Source organism: Lepisma saccharinum, unplaced genomic scaffold (genome assembly GCF_977018435.1).
Source record: "Lepisma saccharinum unplaced genomic scaffold, izLepSacc3.1 HAP1_SCAFFOLD_422, whole genome shotgun sequence".
In the NCBI taxonomy this organism is placed as follows: Eukaryota; Metazoa; Arthropoda; class Insecta; order Zygentoma; family Lepismatidae; genus Lepisma; species Lepisma saccharinum.
The window spans coordinates 107009-128914 of NW_028143122.1; the positions used below are offsets into that span (position 1 = coordinate 107009).

The 21906-nt window shown below is 37.0% G+C and overlaps 1 protein-coding gene across 1 annotated transcript; it reads left to right on the forward strand.

Annotated features, from left to right (window-relative positions):
• Positions 1 to 6342: 6342 nt before the first annotated feature.
• LOC145982790 (uncharacterized) lies at positions 6343 to 18892 on the forward strand. Its single transcript, XM_083116154.1, has 3 exons — positions 6343 to 6387; positions 11978 to 12101; positions 15147 to 18892. Exons 1-3 carry the CDS (start codon positions 6385 to 6387, stop codon positions 15806 to 15808), a joined length of 789 nt encoding a protein of 262 aa, XP_082972280.1. The 5' UTR covers positions 6343 to 6384; the 3' UTR covers positions 15809 to 18892.
• The last annotated feature ends 3014 nt before the right edge of the window (positions 18893 to 21906 follow it).

The following is a 21906-nucleotide window of genomic DNA, read 5'->3' on the forward strand; positions in this document are numbered from 1 at the left end:
ATACGGCAGCTAGTATTAACAAGAGATCCTCGAAACATTGACCAGTTGACCAACTTCTTGGGGAAGTACGAAGCCTCAGAACAGATAGATGGGTGGAGAGGCGACGGTAATAAAGCAGAAGAAAGGAGACCTAACCAACCTCGAGTTCGCAGAGTACAGATGACAACTTCTACTAATAATCCTGGAGGATCCCGCAGCGCAGAGAGCGGAAATGGGAAGGAACCAATCACCAGAGAAGGACAGCGATTCCCGGGTGGAAGGTGGAAGAATAGAAACTGGACAAGTAACAGACTTTATAGAAGGACTATGCCGTACACAAATAGTTGGAGAGGAGATCAAAGAGCTCCAGAACGAAAAGAGTGTGCAATACAGACGGAAGAGTTACCTTCCAGTAATCTTAGAGTTACAGCGTCGCCATGGGAAATTAACTGCAATGAAGTTCTGGGTTTAGCCCAGCGCCCGTTGCAAGCGGTACTCTTACGCTTGCAATGAAGGGCATGCAAGTACAAGAAAGCGACGAAAGTGAAGACCCATTCCTAACAGAACATCCGTTAGAAGTATTGTACTTGAATATCGAAGCCACTCCTCTAAATTATTTAAAAATTAGAAAGACGATAATGGAATAAGATAGGGATAATGTGAAGAAACCTGAAATTTCAGTGGAGGTATTAGGATTCCAAATAAAATGTACTCTGGACACGGGTAGCGAATGTACCCTTATGAATTATAATATTTGGCTTCAAGTACGAGAGCGATTACCAGGTCTTAAATTGCAGAAGTGTCCAGGCGTAATATTAAAAGATTTTGCTGGAAAAGAAAGATCACGGATAGCTGGTTGTAGGCGAATAAATTTTGAAATTGGCGGTTTTATATTTGAAGATTTGGTATACAGGGTGTATAAAAACATGTGTCAGAAACTTCAGGGATTTATTCTTGACATCAAAACATAACAAAAAGTTCATATAAACATGGGTTCGAAAATCCTTCGTTAGGGAGGTATGAAAGGAAATAATATTATTCATGGCACAAAAATGAGACATTGACCAAACACATTTACATGTATGAAAGGATTTAATATTCATGGCACAAAAATGATACATTTACCAAACACATTGCCATTTACAAAAATTGCTCGAAGTGACCACCTCCTGCTTCCATGCATCCCCTGAGCCTCCGTTCCATACTTTGCCGTAAGTTGTGGAAAACTCCTGGTTTTGGTTAAATCCATGTTGGATACGCTTCCTCAGAACATCGACATTGGGTACGGGAGTTGCATACACCAAGGATTTTAAATGTCACCAAAGGTAAAATTACATTGGGTTTAAATCTGGCTATCGGGTAGGCCATGCAATGGAATTCCCGCGACCAATCCATCTGTTCGGAAGCTGGTTATCGAGAAACTGGCGAACTATCCGTGTAAAATGCGGTGGAGCACCATCGCGCATAAACCACATTCGTTGGATGACGTCTAGAGGTACATCATCAAGTAAATGCAGCAACTCATGTCAGGGAAACTGTAGATACGTTTGTCCAGTCAGACGTTGCGGAAAGAAGTAGGGGCCAATGAGATGATCATGAATGATTCCACCCCACACGTTGATGTTTGTCTTGTCGCACTGCATGAGGGTTTTCATAAGCCCAGATGTGGTTGTTATGATAATTGAAGATCCCATCACGTGAAAAGCCAGCCTCATCAGTGAATAAGGCGCATGCTAAGAATTGCAGAAACACAGCACACTGCCCTAACATGCGTTGACAGAAATTTATTCGTCGCTGAAAACGTGCCTCATTTAATCCTTGCACCCGTTGAAGGTGATACAGGTACAGAAGATTTTCATGCAGAATGTTCCAGATCGTCATGTGATTAACGCTTCTCGCAATTCTCCTTGTAATGGTTGATGGAGTTTCATCCACAGTCCGAAGAAGCCGTTCTTCAAGCTCAGGCGTTCGTACATCGCGTGGTCTCCCACCATCTGCAACTCTCTTCTCAAATGTGACTGTCTCTCGCAAGCGTTGGTGTAGTCGTACAAAAGTTCGTGCACAAGGTAACTGCCTCCCAGAGTAACGTTCAGCATAAAGTTGACGTGCTGCGTCCGCATTCCCATCTGCTAGGCCGTACATGTAGTGCATATCCGTAATTTCAGACACTGAATATATCGTTGTGATGTGTTGTGATGGAAGTTACTGTAAAACAGAACATACGACAATCAAACAAGCAAAAACAAATGCCATGCTGCCCAACTGTACACAAGAAAGTGAGTACAAATGCACATTTGAGGTACATTACACAACCAGGAGTCACTACAGGGAATTCCTTTCATACCTCCCTAACGAAGGATTTGTGGACCCATGTTCATATGAACTTTTTGTTATGTTTTGATGTCACGAATAAATCCCTAAAGTTTCTGACACATGTTTATATACACCCTGTATGTGGTCAAGTGCTTAGAAGCTGACTTATTATTTGGTTATCCTTTCCTTCGAAGATACAAAGCCACTCTGGATGCAGGCGCAGAAAAATTGTATCTGATCAATGGCGGACACACAGTAGAGCAACATTTACTTCCTAACGCTGGAGATTCAGAGAAGGGCGAGTCGCGGGAGAAGACAGCCTTAATACAGTGTACGAAAGCGGAGGAAGAAGCTAACGCTGATGAGTGGACTGCAACAGAATCAGACATAAGAGATAAAGCCTTTGCTTCAGATGTTTTGAGAGTTGAGGAAAAGGAGCAGCTATTTAATTTATTGTTGAAATATAGAAGAATATTCGCCGACAAACCAGGATTATCTAGGAATTCTATCTGTGAAATAAATCTGACCAGTGAAGAACCTGTTTACTCCAATCCTTATCCTGTTCCGTTGTCCAAGAGGAAAAAGTTGGAAGGAGAATTATTGAAGTGGCAAGAGAAGAAAGAAATGTTTGATCTATGGAGAAAAAGAAGGAAGAAGATTACAGATCAGAAAACAAAAAGAAACCGCTTGTAAAACACTCTATCAAATAAGCTTGCACGTGAAGATGTGAAGTACGTGTTATCAAATGTATATGAAAATCTATCTTTTGGTTGCATTATGAAGGTTGAATAGTATATTCCATCATAGAAAGTAATCGTTGAGAGTCCTGCACATTCTTTGAAGACAATGGATAAAGAAGAGTTTACAAAGCCATATAATTATTCAGATAATGCTTGCCTTGTGTACATGATTTGGATACAACTTGAATTTCATTTCCTGTAATGATTATTATTAAACCGAAAGAGGGCTGACGTTATGTATAATTCCCAGAAGGATTAGAAGTTCACAATGTTGATAATTTAGTTCCAGGAGACCAATCTGAGAATGAATGGCGAAGTCGAAGGAAAAGGACAGCCATAGTTGAAAATGATAAAGGTCCAATAGGGAACAAATGTATAATTTTATGTGAGACTTCAATGTCAATAATTAAGTTTAAGCCCAGAACAATTTCAGAAGTTAAACGTTTGGAAATACAAATGTTTAGGAAATGTATAGTTGGATGAAGAACAAGCTGTTAATGTTAAGAAGCTCTTAGAAGATGTGGAAAGGATGGTGAAAGAAAGAAAAGAAGTTCTACACAAAGCAAGAGAACAGATAGTTTGAAGATTTGTTTTTATGATTAAAAAATGTAGGATCATATGAATTTTCTTAGAGCGAGTTTGCATGAAGAGTGAAGAGTTCTGAAGTAAGCTCGAAGAAGTTTATTCTATAAAGAAAATTTCCTTCATGTACATTGCGTCAATTTTCTTTGTTTGTATGGGAGGAGAACTTGATACGCCTTGTCTATTTTGGTGATATGAAATATTTTATTTGTTTTCTGTTAATTTCACATTTGATTTATTTGTTAGTTTCAATACTGTTGTTTGATATTTTGATATTGGCATAAATTTGTATTTTTTGCTGTACATTTGTTACACGCAATATCGAAAGTGGAAGTCATTTCCGGTTTGTGAAGATGTGTAGAACTGTCCAATCTTTTATTGATTCGGTTGCGAGGACAACAGTGCGTGAAATGGAAAAAAAAGTAAGTTGAGTTGCGTGAGATGATGTTTATTTTAGTGAAAAACACTGTTTTATAGGTAAAGCCGCAACTTAATTCAAATGTGATTGCGTTTGTGAATATTATTGTTATTTTGCAGTGATTGTTTAAAGGCAAAATGTGTTATTAAATTTGTAAAATAGCAAGAAGCTATTTTTTTTGTTCAAACCGTTTCGTCCTGAGAATGCTCATTGTAGCATAACATTAAGGTGAGTCTCATAACTCCGCCGCACAGGGAGATTGGGTAGCTACCGTGACCATAGACAAACTACTAGGAGAGACTTGTTAACTCAATGTTAAAATCTGTGGCCTTAATACGTCACGGGCGAAACTAGCGACACCTATTGGCAGTGCACCCAACTACGTTGCCGATTTGCTTCTCTGTGGGCACGCTAGATGGCAGGCTGTGTAGAGGAGAGGGAGGGGAGGGGGTTGTACCAACAAATATATTTCAAATATTTTTCTAAGTTTCTCCTTTTTACCTTTTAAATATCCTACTGTTAATATCATCTTCTCTTCAATGAAAGCATGAGCGAAATAACTAATTTTGCAGCTATAGGTTACAATAACAGTGCATTAAACTGCATCCACCCACTGCAGTTGCTAACGAGTCCAAAACAAAGCATCCTCCATACATCACGCTGCACCTTCGACCCTTGTCTATCCACGTCTATTGTCCAACTGGCGGTGACAGCCGTTTCAAATTCAAAGCTGAGCTCGCGGGGGCTGGCGAACGTTGAATGAGTGTTGCTAACTCTACCCCCAGAAAATGAGCTAAGCACTGGATGACAGAAAAATATGTTTTGTGGAAATAAATATCAATGTGAAGCGCTGTATCATATAAGATTCATATTGCAAGCAGCAAATACCAAGGATTAGATATAATTCATAATTAATACTAATTAATAAATAATTAGTTCTAAGATGTCTACAGTATTCTTTGGGAACTCAGGGCCAGATTTCGAGTTTCTTATTCAAGGAAAGAAGTTCAACACTGTATTACATAATGCACATGATGAATAAGACCATGTCGCATCCCGGATGGCGTAATGGTAACTTCGTTGCCATGTAATCAAGGTGTGTCGGGTTCGATATCACACTGGTGGAGACTGGAGAGTGTGTTCGAAATGGAAGTTTTTAGATGAAGGAATGCTAGCTCGAGCCGTGAGTTCAGTTGTCGAATGCTAGTATATTTTCAAATAATAAATTATAAAATAGGACAGATATTGCATAGATATTTCTACCTTGGAGATACCCCACACATCGTTGTCCATTTCAAGCATTTAATGGTGTGATCCCATTTTAACCTGCTGGGCCAGTCCCAACTAGCCTATCTGTGCATAAAACAAACTTAAAATTCAAGACTTCTTCTGGAGATATTCCTGCGAGAACTTTCAAGTAGATGTCCTAAAAACGTTCAATGTAACTAGGATCAGCAAATGTATATTGTGTTTGGTTTCACTGTTAGTTGGCGATGGAGTGACATCTAGCGTAGAACTATGAAATACTTCGCGACTGAGAAGCGCATAACTTGGGTGCACTGCCAATAGATATCGCTAACATCGCTGACGTCACGAAGACCACAGCTCGTGGCATTAGAGTTTCACCCCCCTGACCGTGACGTAGTAATCCGTGATCCAGTGGCGAACACCAGAAAGGAACGTCACAACTTAAAACACCAAATCAACCAATCATATAATATATATATACGTATATATATAAATATACATGCATGTGTAATATATATATATATATATACAACCCACCGTCAATTTGGGTGCCATACATTTGAGGATTGCAGTTGAAGTTGCAGCCTTGTGCTTACGGATGCCATATATGGATGCGGCATTGTCTTCCCTGTATTGCTTTTCCCTCCTGTGCTTAACATCTTTACAACTTTGCCAATAGATGTCTCTTGGTACCCTCTACCTACTGTAATTTCTATTTTTGAAAAAAAGATTCGCAATTGAAAATAGAAAAATACGAAAGTTTTCTAGCCTGGTTGCAGTAATGATCGTAATATGGCAGCTATGGTATATTTTTTAGTTCAATGATTTGCCACTTGGTGCGCTGAAAGCGCGCCCGTATAATTCTGGGTTCCGTATTGTTTTTATTGTGAACATGAATAAACAGGTAAGTTTTCACTTCATCGTGTAACGTGCATCCGTTGAGACATTTGGTAGCCCTGGATCACGAGACCAGCGAAATTGCGTAGGCACGGCGGTGAGGAGAAGAAAAGAAGAAGCTGAGTACATTTTGTTTGCGTTTGGCAATTTTTGTGTTAGGCCTAACTCTTGCAATTTGAACTGCAGCAAGTGCTGATTACTGATAATATGGTAAGTGAATGTAATATTCTGTATTTTCTAATTATAGAATTGACATTTCATCATTAAACTCGGATCGGGAAAGGATCACTGGAAAATTCCATTGCACGAAAACGGTTCAACACTTGATCGCGATCTAGGAACATCAAAACGAGATTATCTTCTGATCGGCCATTCGCGACCGTTTTGGTGTCTGATCCTGGTTCATGATACTGACGCTTCGACTGCAGGCAGTTGTTTTTTAATATAAAAAAGAGCGGAAAGTGATATCGAGGACATGCAAACGCTAGAGATGTTGGATGTACAATGCTGATAATTCGAGAACTATAAATATGTAAACTAAAAACTGCCAAAATAATAATCATAATTTGTGGTTCTGTGGTGCAAAGTCGTAATGTTTATAAATACTGTACTTTCTATCCCAGAACACAAAACATATATAAATGTCATATATTACGTGCAAGGTAAATTATAACACAGCAATGTTTACGATATTGCTACATGGTGTTGGATTGTATAAATTTACGAAAATACATGTTACTGGCTATTTACACGACACGACAATACATAAGAATTAAGAAATGAAAAATTCAAATACTTACCACAGTACAGTAATAATAGAAATAATAATAATATATCTATATCTTTATTAGCGGGCGATGTTCAGCATACGCTGTTCTCTCAAAATCGAATGCATTTGGTAAGGCAATAAAGTCCCGTAGAAGAAGGTTCCATGCTTTCTCCTTCTCCTTTTGTGTTGTGCCGTCAGTTCTTTTTTAATATTATTATTTTTCTACACTCCACTACATCCTTGTACATATTGACAAGGTTGATTAGTACATTTATCAAATTCATAGAAGTTTGCAGCCAGAATTATTTTCTTCTCCTACATGTTGATACTTTAACACATCACATTACTCTATGGGGTTCTTGATTGTCATTTGTTTTAGCCAACCTATCAGGTATAGCCTTACAAATTAATCTCGGATCAGTTGAACGGAATCTCCTGAACGTTGTTTTTCGTTGGTGCAATGCAAATCTTTAAACCAAGTTCATTTAGAGTGGATTACAATTGATCTCGTTCATCTGAACTTCGAAATAATCGGCGTTGGTGCACGCGGCCATAAGTGAGCATGAAAGTGTTGACTTTAATGATTGCTGTTACAGGTTAAATTTAGTGATAGCATTAGTCATTTCATTATTTTACGTATTTTATTTTACGGCACGGACAAATGTTGTTATTTGGATCGGGGCAGGTGTCACACACACATAAACACAGGGTTATATGCTCAATATTTTTCCGCAATTCTGTTTAAAGTCTCGGAACTATGACATTAATTACTGGAATGCAAGAAATAGGGTATTATCACGTCTTTCACATTTGATATCTGAGAAGGAAAAAACTGAATTCAACCATTTCATCAATTTTACGACTGACATAAATGTTAGACCATTAAATTTCTTATAGAGCGGAAACACATAAAAATAGTTACTTTTCGGTTATTGTTTATTTATACTTATGTATTACACATTGCTGAAGATTGTGTGGGGTGTGCTTTTCCATTTTTCACCATAATTACTTCCATTTCGTACAATAATTTCCGTTACTCACGCACCCTTCACAGGTTCGAGGTATGCCTATGAGGTTAGGTTAGGCCTGTTAGGTTAGGTTCCATTAGCATAAAAACAACACAAATTTACCGATTTTCGTGTTAATCGGAATACACTCTACAGCAATAACATCAACAAACGTCGAAAATAATACAGAAACACAATTTCGTAATTTCACTAAGTAGTTTCTCCCGTAAATTTTAAGAAACGCGTTTCCGCTCTGCAAGAAATTTACCGATAGACCTATGTGCTGTTTATTTCTACTGCATGTATGATACTCTTTCTATCTACTTTACTAACATACATAACGTATTTTTCTTTCTTTCCTTTTCTTAAAGAGTAGGGACAAATTTTGGTAAAGATGCGTATATCGCGGACACTTTTTTGGTTAGGTTGGCGAAGTTCAGGTTACCTTATTGAAATACTTAAAAATGAAACAGAACGTAATATCTATATAGCTCGAAGAGAGCATTTTGTAGCATCTTAGTAAGGTAAACTGACGGAATGCAACCTTTGCCAACCTAACCAAATGAATGTCCAATTACCAACTGCGATATATGCAATCTTTACCCTAATTTTAAACAGGATCTAATAAATTTCATTATTCCGACACCAGAACAAAGCAATAAAATTGAAAGATAACAGTGTCCCCCATGCAATTCACCATGCCATGATGACATATGGTAGAGCTTCACGCTTTCTTGATGGCCATGTTGGAGGTGGGTGATCAGCACCATACTCCTGCTGCTTTTTCATTGTATTTAGATATTTGGTGCAGAGACCACGGAGAATATCCAGGTCTGACTACTCCAGGAATCGAACCCTGATACCCCTATGTAGCAGATACTATACCGAATTGACCACTGAGACTCAAAGAAAGTGTAACATTTAGAAATAATGAAATTCAACTTTTCTAACGTTGGAAGCGGCCCCGGCGCCCACCCAGCGTCGAATAACATGGGTACCTGGGGGAAACCCTGGGGGGTAAAGGCGGTCAGGGGCGTGGTGCTGATCACATCACCCCCACTCACGACCGGATCAAGAAAGTGTGGGGCGTTACCCCCACACCCCCTATACGCCTTCATGGCATGGTGCTAAGCACAGGGGAACACTTTACCTTTTACCTTTTTTGAAATTCAATTTAGTAACGACATAGTTATTTTTAACGTTACTCTACAAATAATACAATGATGAACTTTGTGATTATTATTATTAGCCATTTGATAAAAATTCACTCCTGACTTTGCAATATTGCAAATGTGTTGTTTAGAACATAGAACATATGTATTGAAATGTTTGAAATATTCATATAAGGCCTTATACAAATGAACAATTGGTAAAACTATCGCAGAGTAAAAACACTTTTCTTAACGTTTTACACAAGAAACTACTTCCCTTAACACATTTCTGTGAACTCTCCTATGTTTATGGAAGTGTATTCTTGCCAAACGCAAACTTCCAGAAGCGAAATAACTTAATTTAAGAGGAAAATCATGAATTTTTATGCTAATGGAACCTAACCCAACAGGCCTAACCTAACCTCGTAGGCATACCTCGTCTGCATGAATGGTGCGTGTGGCTATCCGTGGATGGTTTGTGGCGTTAGAAACAGATCGTAATTAACTGGGAATGTGTTTCTTTCGCAAGAAGAAAGATCAATGACCATTAAAAAAAGTACAGAAATGTCTTTGAAAAGTGTTTTAACTCTGCGATAGTTTTACCGAACAATTTTCAATCCACAGCATTTCTAAAAACAGTGAAAGTTACAAAAAGTTCAATTTTCTTACCCCCTATTTTTTAGGGAGTTCCAAGTTTAGATAAATCCAACTTTGAAATGATGTACTGTAAAACTGTCTTCTGCAAGCCATTGATAGTGAGGGAAGTCCTTTCTCATGAATGTATTTTCTCAAAATTTTATTAAGTTAGCTTCCTGTCAATAAACTAAAAACAGAACCTGTGCTATCTCTGACACAGGAAGGGGTACGATAAATCCGAAAAGCGGAACGGAAAGATAAATAATTATTTATTATAAATAACTAGCGATTTTTATTGTAAAGAATTTACTCAATGATTTGAATTTGAAATTTTATTTTATTTATTCATTCCTAGGCGATGAGTTGCAAAACAACCTGCATGGGAGTGGAGTAGTTACTGTGTAGTAACGCAAAATTCGTAGCTTATTTTGTGTTGCTCCAGCGATCAAAATTCACACAAGCCCAAGTTCCATTTGTTTTATGGTGAATTTATCATGCTACGAATGTAATTTTTACATTGTTCGATTTTGATTTATGTCTGTTAACACATACTGCGGAGTTTTAGCGATTACTTAAGATTTTGTTCAATATATGCTTTTGGGGTTAGGTTAGGCAGGTTAGGTTTGGTTCTGTTAGCATTAAAATAAAATCCCTAAATACTTTCTACTAAGGTTCCGATTTACTTCTACATTAATTCCCACTAGTCTCCGATGATTACAGTCTGTTTTCAGTGGAAAATACATCATCCACGGGAAGCATGCATGCTTGCGTAAGGTAATTTTTAAGTTATTTTTTCAACATAGATATTTTTTTTTCGAATTTCAAACAATGCTCATTTCTTTAAGCAAGGTTCAAATTTCATGAGCCAATGATTTCCAAAATTCTATGATAATTACTCTTCCTGCTAGGAGAATTTGAAGAAATCATAAAACAATCTGAACTGTTACCTTCGCACCTATGTAAATATGGTGTAGTAGTTCCATCTCGGAACAAGTGGGAAGTGAGAATTTTCCCTTATTTATCTTTTATGAAGAGCCGAAAATTTGTAAATCGTATTAAAGGATGTCATAGCAAAAAGCTGAATATATTAATGATAAATTCAAATACTGATGGAAATAATTCATGAAATTAGTTGCGCTTGTAAAATAATAATGGTTTTCGTAATAGAAAAAATAGAGATGTAGCACGAAACATAGAATTGAATGAAATCTGAATTAAATAACAGCTTCGTAAGACTTCTAGTGATACAACGGTGGCTTGGGTGATACAATGGTGTAATGAAGGGGTACTGGGCTAGATTCCTGGTGGAGAAAAATAGTGTTTTGAATTCAGTTTAAACTGTAGGCCTCACCACGATCAGCTTGTGTATAAGGTGGCGATAAAACAACAACCTAACATACCATCTAAGTGTACTGGTTGGGAATGCTGGATGCATTAGTTTATTGAACTATATCTCATTATTTAATGTATAATCAGGATGATGTGGTCTGAACATAATGAGATGAAGTGAATAAAAAGAGAAAGAAATAAACATATTCTTGATAAATACTCGGCGACATCACTGAAATTTCTATGGCCATCTATGAGGTGCAGAATATATTGGCCTAGTGGACCTCACAGTTTTTCCTTAAATATCTGCATTGAGGGATGCATTCGCTTTTGAGACTACATGAAGCAATTGGTAGTACTACTTTTCAATTTCTTACTAAACATACAGAAACTTTCTTTGTTAACAAGCTTAAATAATTACACTGGCACATATTTCTTATGGACTGCGTTGTTCCCATGTTTCTATTTGTAGTAATGGGGATAACTTTATCACAGGCTATGGTTTGTATTGGCATTTCTTTCGTTCAGGATTAATTAATTTTTTTGTGTACAGTACATAATGAAGATTGATTGATTGATTTGGTGTTATAAGTCCACTTTATGCACAGTAAGGCTAATCAGGACTGGACCTACAGTTTAAAGTGGGATCCGAACCACTATGTGCCTCCAGTGTACATAATGAATGTTGTCATATATGTCGGTATGAAATTCTTTTACACCTAACTATTTTAGTTCTTCTGTTATCCAAAGAAGTGTGTAAAGGTGGGTAAAAAAATCCACTTTCCCAAGAATCTTGTTTTTTTTCATGGAAATGCATTCCATTGCATTTGATGCATGTGTATTTTTCCACAGCTTGACAAACATCATATTACAATGAAACATGTCTGAATCCATTTTTTCCCCCACAGGAAAGATCAAGAAAAATTCTGGATTTATGCAAATCTAAAGGAGAATGGTTTAATTTGTTGTGGCCAAAATATGAAACAACAAAGGGGTTGACAGAAACAGAGAGGCATTTAGCAATTCAGAACTGTAAGTGTTTTTTCTTTGTACCCCTCAGATTTAAATACATTTGTTTCTATTCCTACTAACGATAACTACTGAAACATATTTTTTATTATTATTAATCACAATTCTGAAACAAAGGGTATTAACATAAATTATAGCTTTTCTTAAATGTCTTTGTGTGAACCATATCTATTTTGTGTAAATGAATGAATTCACTTGTAGATGTTTCCATAAGAATTAAATCTGCTTAATTTTAAAATATCCTACTTATATATCTGCATGAGAAGTCCTACATATTTGAATTCTAATACCGGTCACAAAATTCAATAATACTATCGTAAAATGGAGCTATTCCAAACATGTTTTGGTGTAGTTATGTAATTTACCATGCCTCTGATGGAAAATGTTGCAAAAAAATGCAATTAAGCAGAACATCAGATCTTTACAGCATTGTCAAGTGTACTCATGTGAATTTTTTCCAACCTTCCTCCCCCCCCCCCAAATGAAAACTAATTTGGGACTATTCTGAACATTGTGTGTTTTTGTGTGCTACTCATTCCTGATAGATCGTGGGGCAATTCAAAACATACCATATTAGGGCCTCCCCCATGGTGCAGTGGTAGCGTCATTGCCTTGTAATCAAGGGGTCCCGGGTTCGATACCCGGTGGAGGCACAAGTGGTTCGGATCCCACTTTAAACTGTAGGTCCAGTCCCGATTAGCCTTACTGCGCATAAAGTGGACTTAAAACACCAACTCAACTCAACAAAACATACCATATTTTAGCTGGTGTTTTTATGAACACTTTGATATGCTACAAGGATGCATTCAGTAACTATTTCATGGCTCCAAGAAAGGAAAAATTATAAACGGTAAAGATTTTTTTGTAAATCTATAACAATAAATAACAGCTGAATGTTCACACATGTCCATTCGAAACATTTTAGGAAGGAGTGTCCAGAATAGCTCCACTTTATGGTACTTTAACATGATGTAGAAATGGCTTTTCTTCCCATATGGTGTAACTGTTACATCCCTTTAGTTTGATTCATGGGGTTTTGGGTTCAGTTCGTCAAGATCACAGATTATTAAGGAGCTACAAGATAAAACCTTTTTTTTATCAGAAACATATTTTAGTAAGGGAAGCAACAGAATGGCAATTACAGGTAACTGATAGACTGGCGGCCACCTGTTGCTTAATGAAAAATTAGTTTACTGGGGCTATACCACCATAGTGTTTACTGAAATTTTATTTTGTTTGTTTGTTTCTTAGGAGTTAAAGAATATCCCTGGCTTTAGCCTCGGTGGTCAAGACCGTGGAGCAACCGGTTGCCACATGGGTGATGCTGGTTTGAGTCCTGGGTGGTTCATACCTGGATAACTTTTCCGTGGTCTCAGCACCAAGAGGCTCTGGGGCCTACTCAGCCTTATAAATGAATGAGTACCGGGGGGTACCCTCGAAAGGCTGCCAAAGCATGGTGCTGACCACCCACCTCCAACATAGCCAATGACAAGAAAGTGTGGAGCTTTACTTCCACATCTCCCCCATATACCTTCATGGCATGGTGCATTGCACAGGGCATACCTTTACCTTTTTACACTGTATTTATCACATTCCATGTAAGCATCAGAGGAGATGCTTTTCTTGAACTCACCCATCAGTGAGTTTGCTGTGGTCAGCTACACACATAGGCAGCCTTCATTCTTCAAGTATGTACATGCGCTTATTTTAAAGAAATTTAATGACTCCAGAACTTTAAAAAAAAATAATCAAAATCTTAACCCTTGGGATCCTCTTTGAATGTGCTATTATTGAACATTATTTACACTGAATGTGAAGAAATGCAGTAGGCAAAATCTATAACTAGGAAGTGATAAAAGAACGTAATATTCTAGTGGATCCCGCTCAGATTGGCTATCCTGATTCATGTTTCCTTATCTAGAGTTTTGACCAGGAAAGGAACTTTCCCCAAAAAAATTTCATCTTCCAAGGGAAACTAATGATTGCTTGTTCATGAAAAAAATTTAACCTCTTTGAGTACTTATTGTTTGTGGCCCACTTAAGCAGTTAGAACTTGGAAGTGAACAGTAACACCTCTTCACTCTTTCCTTTGAAAACATTTTCAGGATTCTAGAGATATTTGTTGAAAGTTGAAACAAGAGAATATTAAAACAATTAGGCCTAAAGTTTAATGTGGGTTTGGAACCACAAGGTCAGCGGTGTTTAAGAAACTCACATGGTCCCAACAGGGATCAATCCTATGACCCCTGGCACCAGAGGTGAGCATACTAACCAAGAGTGCCACCGCTTCCCCGGGGAGGGGGTTATGTCAGTGGTTTTGAAATTTTTATAGAGGACATTCAGTTTAACTGGCCCTGTCCTGAATGGAAGGGAGGTAATTCGTCTCAATTACAGTCCTAATTAGCCAGCATTTGTTCCTAACATTTTTTTGGAAAAACCAACTGCATGAAGTTTAATTTAATAATGAAATAATTTGTAAATGAGAATAAGGAACTTAAGCGTATGATTTTTTTCAATTACAAAATATTTAAATGAATTGAAGTCCTTCTCCGTTGCCGTGCAGTCTAAGGCCCCATGCTTTGGATGGCGGCTGTGGGATGGCATGGGTTTGAACCCAATTCACTCCTGATTCTGTTCGACCTGTGTACAGACCGGTGGCAACCCACCATCATGAGGAAATTGGGGAGCTCCGAATGAGAGAGCGTAATCCGGTCGCGTAGACCTACTGTAACTGCTGGGGATATGTCAGGCTGACACCCTGACTATTCCACTACTGGTTGAAGATCTCCATGCTTAGAGACAGGTGACGATGAAAAGTGTGGGAGGGAGGCCGGCAGTCGGTAGGTAAGCCAAGGCCCTTCATGGACTGTATTGCAAAGGATTATTATTATTATAAAATGAATGGAAACAAAACGGATTTTCCCCTGTTTTTTATAAATTAATTTAAATGTTGAAAAATACATATATACTGTAAATTGTATGTACAAATACTGTATAGTGTAACTTTTGCACTTTAAACTGACCAGTTCAATTATTCCTTTTCCCCAGACCAAAACATGAGGGAATTAATATCCAATGGAATGAAATGTGAAATCCAAGAGAGATCCAGAAGAGAATCCAGTTGTTCACAGTCTGCATCTGCATCTAGTTGTCCAAAGTCTGCATCTGTATCCAGTTGTCCAAAGTCTGCATCTGTATCCAGTTGTCCAAAGTCTGCATCTGTATCCAGTTGTCCAGAGTCTACATGTTGGCCCAGTTGTGGCATATACACTCAGTCTTTTCTTTCAGCAATGTTTAAGGACAAGAAAGAAAAGGTAAGAATAAAAAGTGAATTTGAAATTGGAATATCTTATGACTTGACAGTTGACAGTGAGATCATTCCACCCTCTTCAGTCTCAGCTATTTATAATGATGATGAGAGTCCAGACACTATTAACATGGAGTGTGTTGAGCATCCAGAGGACATCAAAGTTTTCGAGAGTATAGAAAAAGAAGTAGTTACCCAAAATCCAGAAGAGACTTCAATGTTTCACAATCAAACAGAGTGGCTGGTTTTCCCAACCCTACAGGACAGTCCATTTATTCAAAGTCCAGGTACACATGATTCAGAAGAGAGTCCAGTTGTCCAGAGTCTGTGTATGGATCCACTTCTCCAGAGTCCAGAGGAGAGTACAGGTCCCCACTACCAAGAAGAGAGTCCAGTTGTCTAAGGTCTACATATGGATCCACTTCTACAGAGTCCAAAAGAGAATACAGGTTCTCACTATCAAGAAAAGATTTTAATTGTCCAGAGTTTGCAGGAGAGTCCAGTTATCCAGAGTGTACAGGGAAGTCCAGTTGTCCAAAGTGAAGATGAGGACTCACCACGAAATTATACCAGGGATAATAGTAAGAAGAAAATATACAAGCGTAAAAAAGACTTTTGTTTCTATTGCGAAACTCTTGTTAAACAGTTTGGTCGCCACATAGTGTGGAACCATAAATATGAAATAGCTGTGCAACAAATAAGGTCCAAACCAAAAAACAGCAAAGAGAGAAAACCGTTAATATCTATTCTCAGAAAGAAAGGCAACTACCTCAGTAAGGATCTAGGTGAGGTAAAACCTGTGAGAGAATCATTGGGTGGGTCATCCAACGTTTTACCCTGTACTTATTGTTTAGGATTTTATTCAAGACGGCAGTTATGGCGACATAGGAAACGTTGCTCACAAAAACCAGAGAATGAAAATGAGCGATATTCTCAAGGTGCAGCACAGAATTATTTGGTTAAGGGAATGAAAGTTGATGTTAAGCTCAGAGAACAGGTTTTCACAAGAATGCGTGCAGATACAATTTCACTTGTTGCTAAGAAAGATCCTTTGATCTGCTCTTTTGGTGTTCGATACTTAAAAACTCACAGACAGAGACATTTACACCAGGTAAATGTCACATCCAGAAAAATGCGGGAACTATCAAAACTGTTAATTGATATGAGGAAAAAAGATCCAAAAATAAAAAAAAATTGCTGCAGGCCTTACAACCTCAAAATTTTGATACTCTAGTTGAAGCTGCCAAATCAGCAGCAAAATATGATGATCTGGAAGACAAATTTAATGCACCTACATATGCAATGAATATTAGAACGTCTCTTAAAGAGTGCTGTGAAATAGGAATATCCCACATATATAGGAAAGGCAATTATTTGGATGGACGTGCAACTAGTCAGATAGAAAGTGACCTACGTACCATGATCCTTCTACTAAATTCCAATTGGAAATATGAAATATCTCACCAAGCTGCCAATGACCTGCATGTTAACAGAATGAACAAAATCACAATCATACCTTTTGCAAGTGACCTAAAAAAGTTTAGGGAATTTCTTCAAGAACAAGGAAAGAATGCAGCTCAGGACCTGATAGATGATTCTGGGAATGAAACAGCATACAAAACTTTACTGGAAACAGTGTACTGCAGAGTTGTTCTTCTGTGTAGAAAAAGAGGAGAATTAAGCAGGTTAACAGTGAAGCTTTATCAGAATGCGAGCAGTAATCAAAACTATGAAGAATTTGCTGAAGCAGTCAAGCCAGCTGAAATGATACTGATAAAAATTTAAGAGAGTAGTTATTCAAGGGAAAAGAAAGGTAACACCAGTATTGTTTAGTTTTGATGTTCAAGAACATATTGATCTCCTACTCAGGTTAAGGAATAACTTCATCAGTGAGAGTAACCCCTACCTTTTCTGTAACCTGAAGACAAATAATCCACTGGTAGGGTATAAAACACTAGCGAAACATGCTAAAAGAGCAAAATTACAAAATCCTGACTCCATCACAACAAGAAAATTGAGGAAGCATTTAGCAACAATAAGCCAGATCTTATCTATGACTGAACAGGATATAGAGCAACTGGCTACTTTCATGGGTCATACAAGTGGTACCCACAGGAATGAATATAGGCTGCCTGATCACATATTTCAAACTGCAAAAGTGAGCAGATTGCTTTTAATGATGGAAAGTGGAATTGCCTCAAATTTTAGAGGCAAAAGTCTCGATGAGATAAATGTAAATATGGAAGAAGATTTGCTAGAAAGAAATACAAATCTTTATGATAATGTTAATAGTTCTGAAGATGACTCAAATGAAGAAGCAGTAGATGAGTTAGAAGATTTGTTTGAAAATGAAGTAGAGAATATCCGACCAGTGACTAGTGAAAGTCTGAAAAAGAACGAACAGGTTAAAACTAGTTCCATGAATACGAAAAAACGTGACTATACAACTTGGACCACTGAGCAGAAACAGACAGTAATTGATTTCTTTAGAGGTCACATTTCACGGAAGAAGCCTCCAAGAAGGTCCGAATGTGAAACACTCATTGCTCAACATCGTACGCTCTTAAATGACAAGAATTGGCTGAAAATAAAGGTTTTTGTACAAAACTGTTACACTAGGAAATACTCTGCCAAGACATTATCAGAAGGAAATTGCAGAAACAATAAGTAGATTTTTTTTTATTTAGGAAAAATACATTTCTCCTGTTAGTGCAATATGGAATTTTTATATTGAAAGAGAACAGGGAATAAAGTAGCACATTAAAATTTATAACAAGCTTATGATTCGACAATGATATTTTACTCTGGTTTTAATATGTGACTGAAAAATGGAGTGTATGTATGTGCCGAAAGTATCGGTGAACAAATTTCCTATTTTTATTTCCCATGCTAATCCCAGACTATGTAAGGTGTCTGTAGAAGCTTATGCAATGCTTCACATTGCTGATAACATTAGTCTCTAACTCAGAGTAGTATCTGTGATTTAAAAATTATTTTATTTTTGTTTCATATTTTCTATGGTCTATTACTTTCACATGTTTCATATATTGTCTTATTTAATTTAAAAAATGTTATGTTAAAAGGTAAAACATCATGCAATCTTTTCTGTTTACGTGGGTATTTCTAATTTGCATTGTTCACTGAAATGCAATACAAGCATTTAATTAGCAAATCGCTGTATATCTTTTTCAATCAACCATGTGAAAATTGTATTTTAAAATAAGCTTGCAAATGCAACATTTTCAATGTACCTGTTTGATGATATATTCATCATATAGAAACAGTACCACATTTTAATTGTACAATGTAACTGAAAAAAAAAAATGCAGGTTCCAATTTGCAGGTGTTGGTCAAATATCAACATAAATTTTAACAAATTGAATAATATTTTAGCTCAAGTTTATAACTTCTTATGCCTTATATTTGATGTTATATTGCCTGTTATTTAACTTTCATATTGTCCGATTTAATGATACAAAGTAGGTATGTGTACAAATTTTATGCAACTTATTAAATGTCAAAAGTTACTGAATTTTTCCTTTCGTTCCTTAATACATTAATATCATCATAAACCACAAATAATCTGGTGCATTACATCACCTTTCTATGAGAAAATTCTCAGTCCACTGGTTTTATTTTTCTCTCGTTATAGGTGTGTTTCACCTACGTCACAAACTGTTGCATTGTGTTAAAATTGGCCGCAAACATGGCGGCTGTGTGCATCCTGACGTCACATAAAACCCACCTATTGGACATTTCTTCTTTCTACGTGTCCACCTGATGAGCAATGTTATAACATTTATTCTTTTCTTATTTAGTTTGATCCTGTTAAAGGTTTAATTTTAAGTTACAATAATATTTTTTCAGTGCAGTGGTTAATGGTTATCAGGAGCATTGGCAGAATTATTCCTGGGGAGGGGGATGGGGTCAAGTTAAATTCATGCCAACCTACGTAGGTAAGAGTAGGTCTAAAAATGATATTTTCTAGAAGCAATGTACCATAAAATGAGGGTGTGAGAGTGTTCAGCTGTGTACTTTACACATCTTGTCCCCAGCCACGACTGGATGTGGTGTAGGTGGCACAAGACTAGCTTAGATACATTCCAAAAATTTTATATTTTTTTAAATAAATATCTCAATCCCAGAATCGAGCTTGAAATTAGAATAATTTCAGAGTTCCTAAATATTGGGATTTCAAAATTCCAGTGTGTATTGATTTTGAAATTTTGATGACTGTTTATTAAGCCATTAATTCCTGATTTTTCTGTAATATTTGTTGTCTCCCCCTTCAAATGCAGAAGTTTTATGACTATCGTCTTAAAAGGTTGTACAACTCATGCGTTCATTCCAATGCTCAAAATTTAATTATGCTTCCCAGATGACGTTACCTTCAAAGTAAGGTGGTCCATAGTTTCATTGCCCATGTAGCAGGCAAACTTTATACTCGAAATTCAAGTAGCAATCTTGACTTTCCTTAGATTTATAACATGGAACCACATAAAGGAACTTGGACTGATAACTCTAACAGACAATTCTACCTGTATAATAAGTAATTCTGATACATTGTAAAATAATTTGGAATCAATCCCCATTGTTGTTATCAATAGTTATGTGTTTCAGTTCTAGTGGTGACACTTTAAACTGCAGGTACAGTCTGAAACTGTGGATTAGTTTCTCTGTTCAGAAGAAGGCTTAAAAAGATGTTAGGTTTTCAAAGTGTTAGTGTGTGACAAAGAGTTTCCAGCATAGAGAAAAACTATGGAAACTTACGAAATATAAATTTATATTTGATAAGTGAAACACATTGATTCAATTTAAATATAAATTCCTGTTAAGTTTGTTTGATTTGGTGTTTTAAGTCCACTTTATGCACAGTAAGGCTAATCAGGACTGGACCTACTATTTAAAGTGGGATCCGAACCACTATGTGCCTCCACCGGGTATCGAACCCTGGACCCCTTGATTACAAGGTGGTGATGCTACCATTGCACCATGGGGAGGCCCTTCCTGTTAAGTATATGGAAGATAAAGTAGCTGAAGTTTGCAAAGAACCCAGGTATACCTCAAACTTTTCTTACAGTGTTCACAAAGGAAGAAAAAATTAGATCAATCTCTTAATTCAAAACAAAGTATTTTTTAAAAATTCACGATGTATATAGCTTCATGTAGAGATAGTGATAAATGCAAGCTTGGCTGGCAAAAGCACACAGCAAAATAGACCAGCTTTAAAAAATGTTGAAAGTGCAAGTAAAGCTGGTGCTCGGGATTGGTGGTGTAATGGCACGTTGTGCCTCATGTCCAAGTTCGAGTTGCCAAACTTGCATTTTCCACCATCTCTACACAAATTATTTTTTAATAGAGGTAAGTCAATATTATATTGATATGATGGGGTTTTCTGCCTGAAGACAGGTCTTTGATCTGAAGGTTGCTGGGCAAGGTGAGCCCATGGTGGTTTGCCATTGCCTTCCATGGGATGATGATGACTTCCAAGGACGGGACCTACAGTTTAACGTGGGATCCGAACCACCGGGAATCAAACCCGGGACCCTTCCATCACAAGGCAATGAGCTTATTGACCGGGAATTAAAACCTTGCAGAGATCAGAAAAACAGTATTCACTTTTGATATAATGTATAATTAACTACCAAGTAAGGGAGTCTGTTACTTCATAGCACTTTTCCATGAATTTTAAAGTTTTGAAACCAGTCACTTCTAAAAAGAATATTACAAATTAGAATTACATGCAGAAATGTGACCACCCACATGTTGAGAGAACTTAATTTTCTACATACATTCTAAACTCATTTCAAATCTTTTACTCTTCTTTCCATATTTTCATTGACCATTTAAATAAAAATGCAGAATTACTGTGAGATTGTTGGTCACATTTCTTCAGGTGCAACCATTTGTAAGCCTTGCTTGTGGCAATAGAATGGCACAAAAAAACACTGTTTGCACAGAGCCAGCATAATGTTTTGCGAGCTGCTCAGTGTTGGTTATAGAGTATCCACTGAGAAGAACTGGCTGTTCATAAATGGTGGGCAATGTTACCTTGACCAAAATAGGTACTCATCCAAAATATGAAAATTTTATACACCGATGGTTTGTCGATGAGATAACAAATGTCAACAGTATGCTGTCATTGTTTGCAAGACATGTACCCTAACATAATTAAAATTTAGAAGGTGTATTCCTAAAAAGAATACTTCAGAATTCTTCAAGTTTAACTTGTCCTGGCATTTTTATAACAAAACACAGGCATTTGTGAATACAGAGGAATGAAAATAGATGAGCTGAATGTAAGAGCAAATCAAAGATGAATCAGTCAATTCTTTTTGTCAACAATATTTTGTTTTACTTCTCTCAATAATCAGAATAATGAGGATGAAACAGAAGAAATAATACTCGTCAGGTACTTTCAAACTTGACATTGTAAACCATATTATTTTAATTAAGCATTTTTTTTTATCTTTGGTCAAAAAGAAGAACACTTCAAAGTAA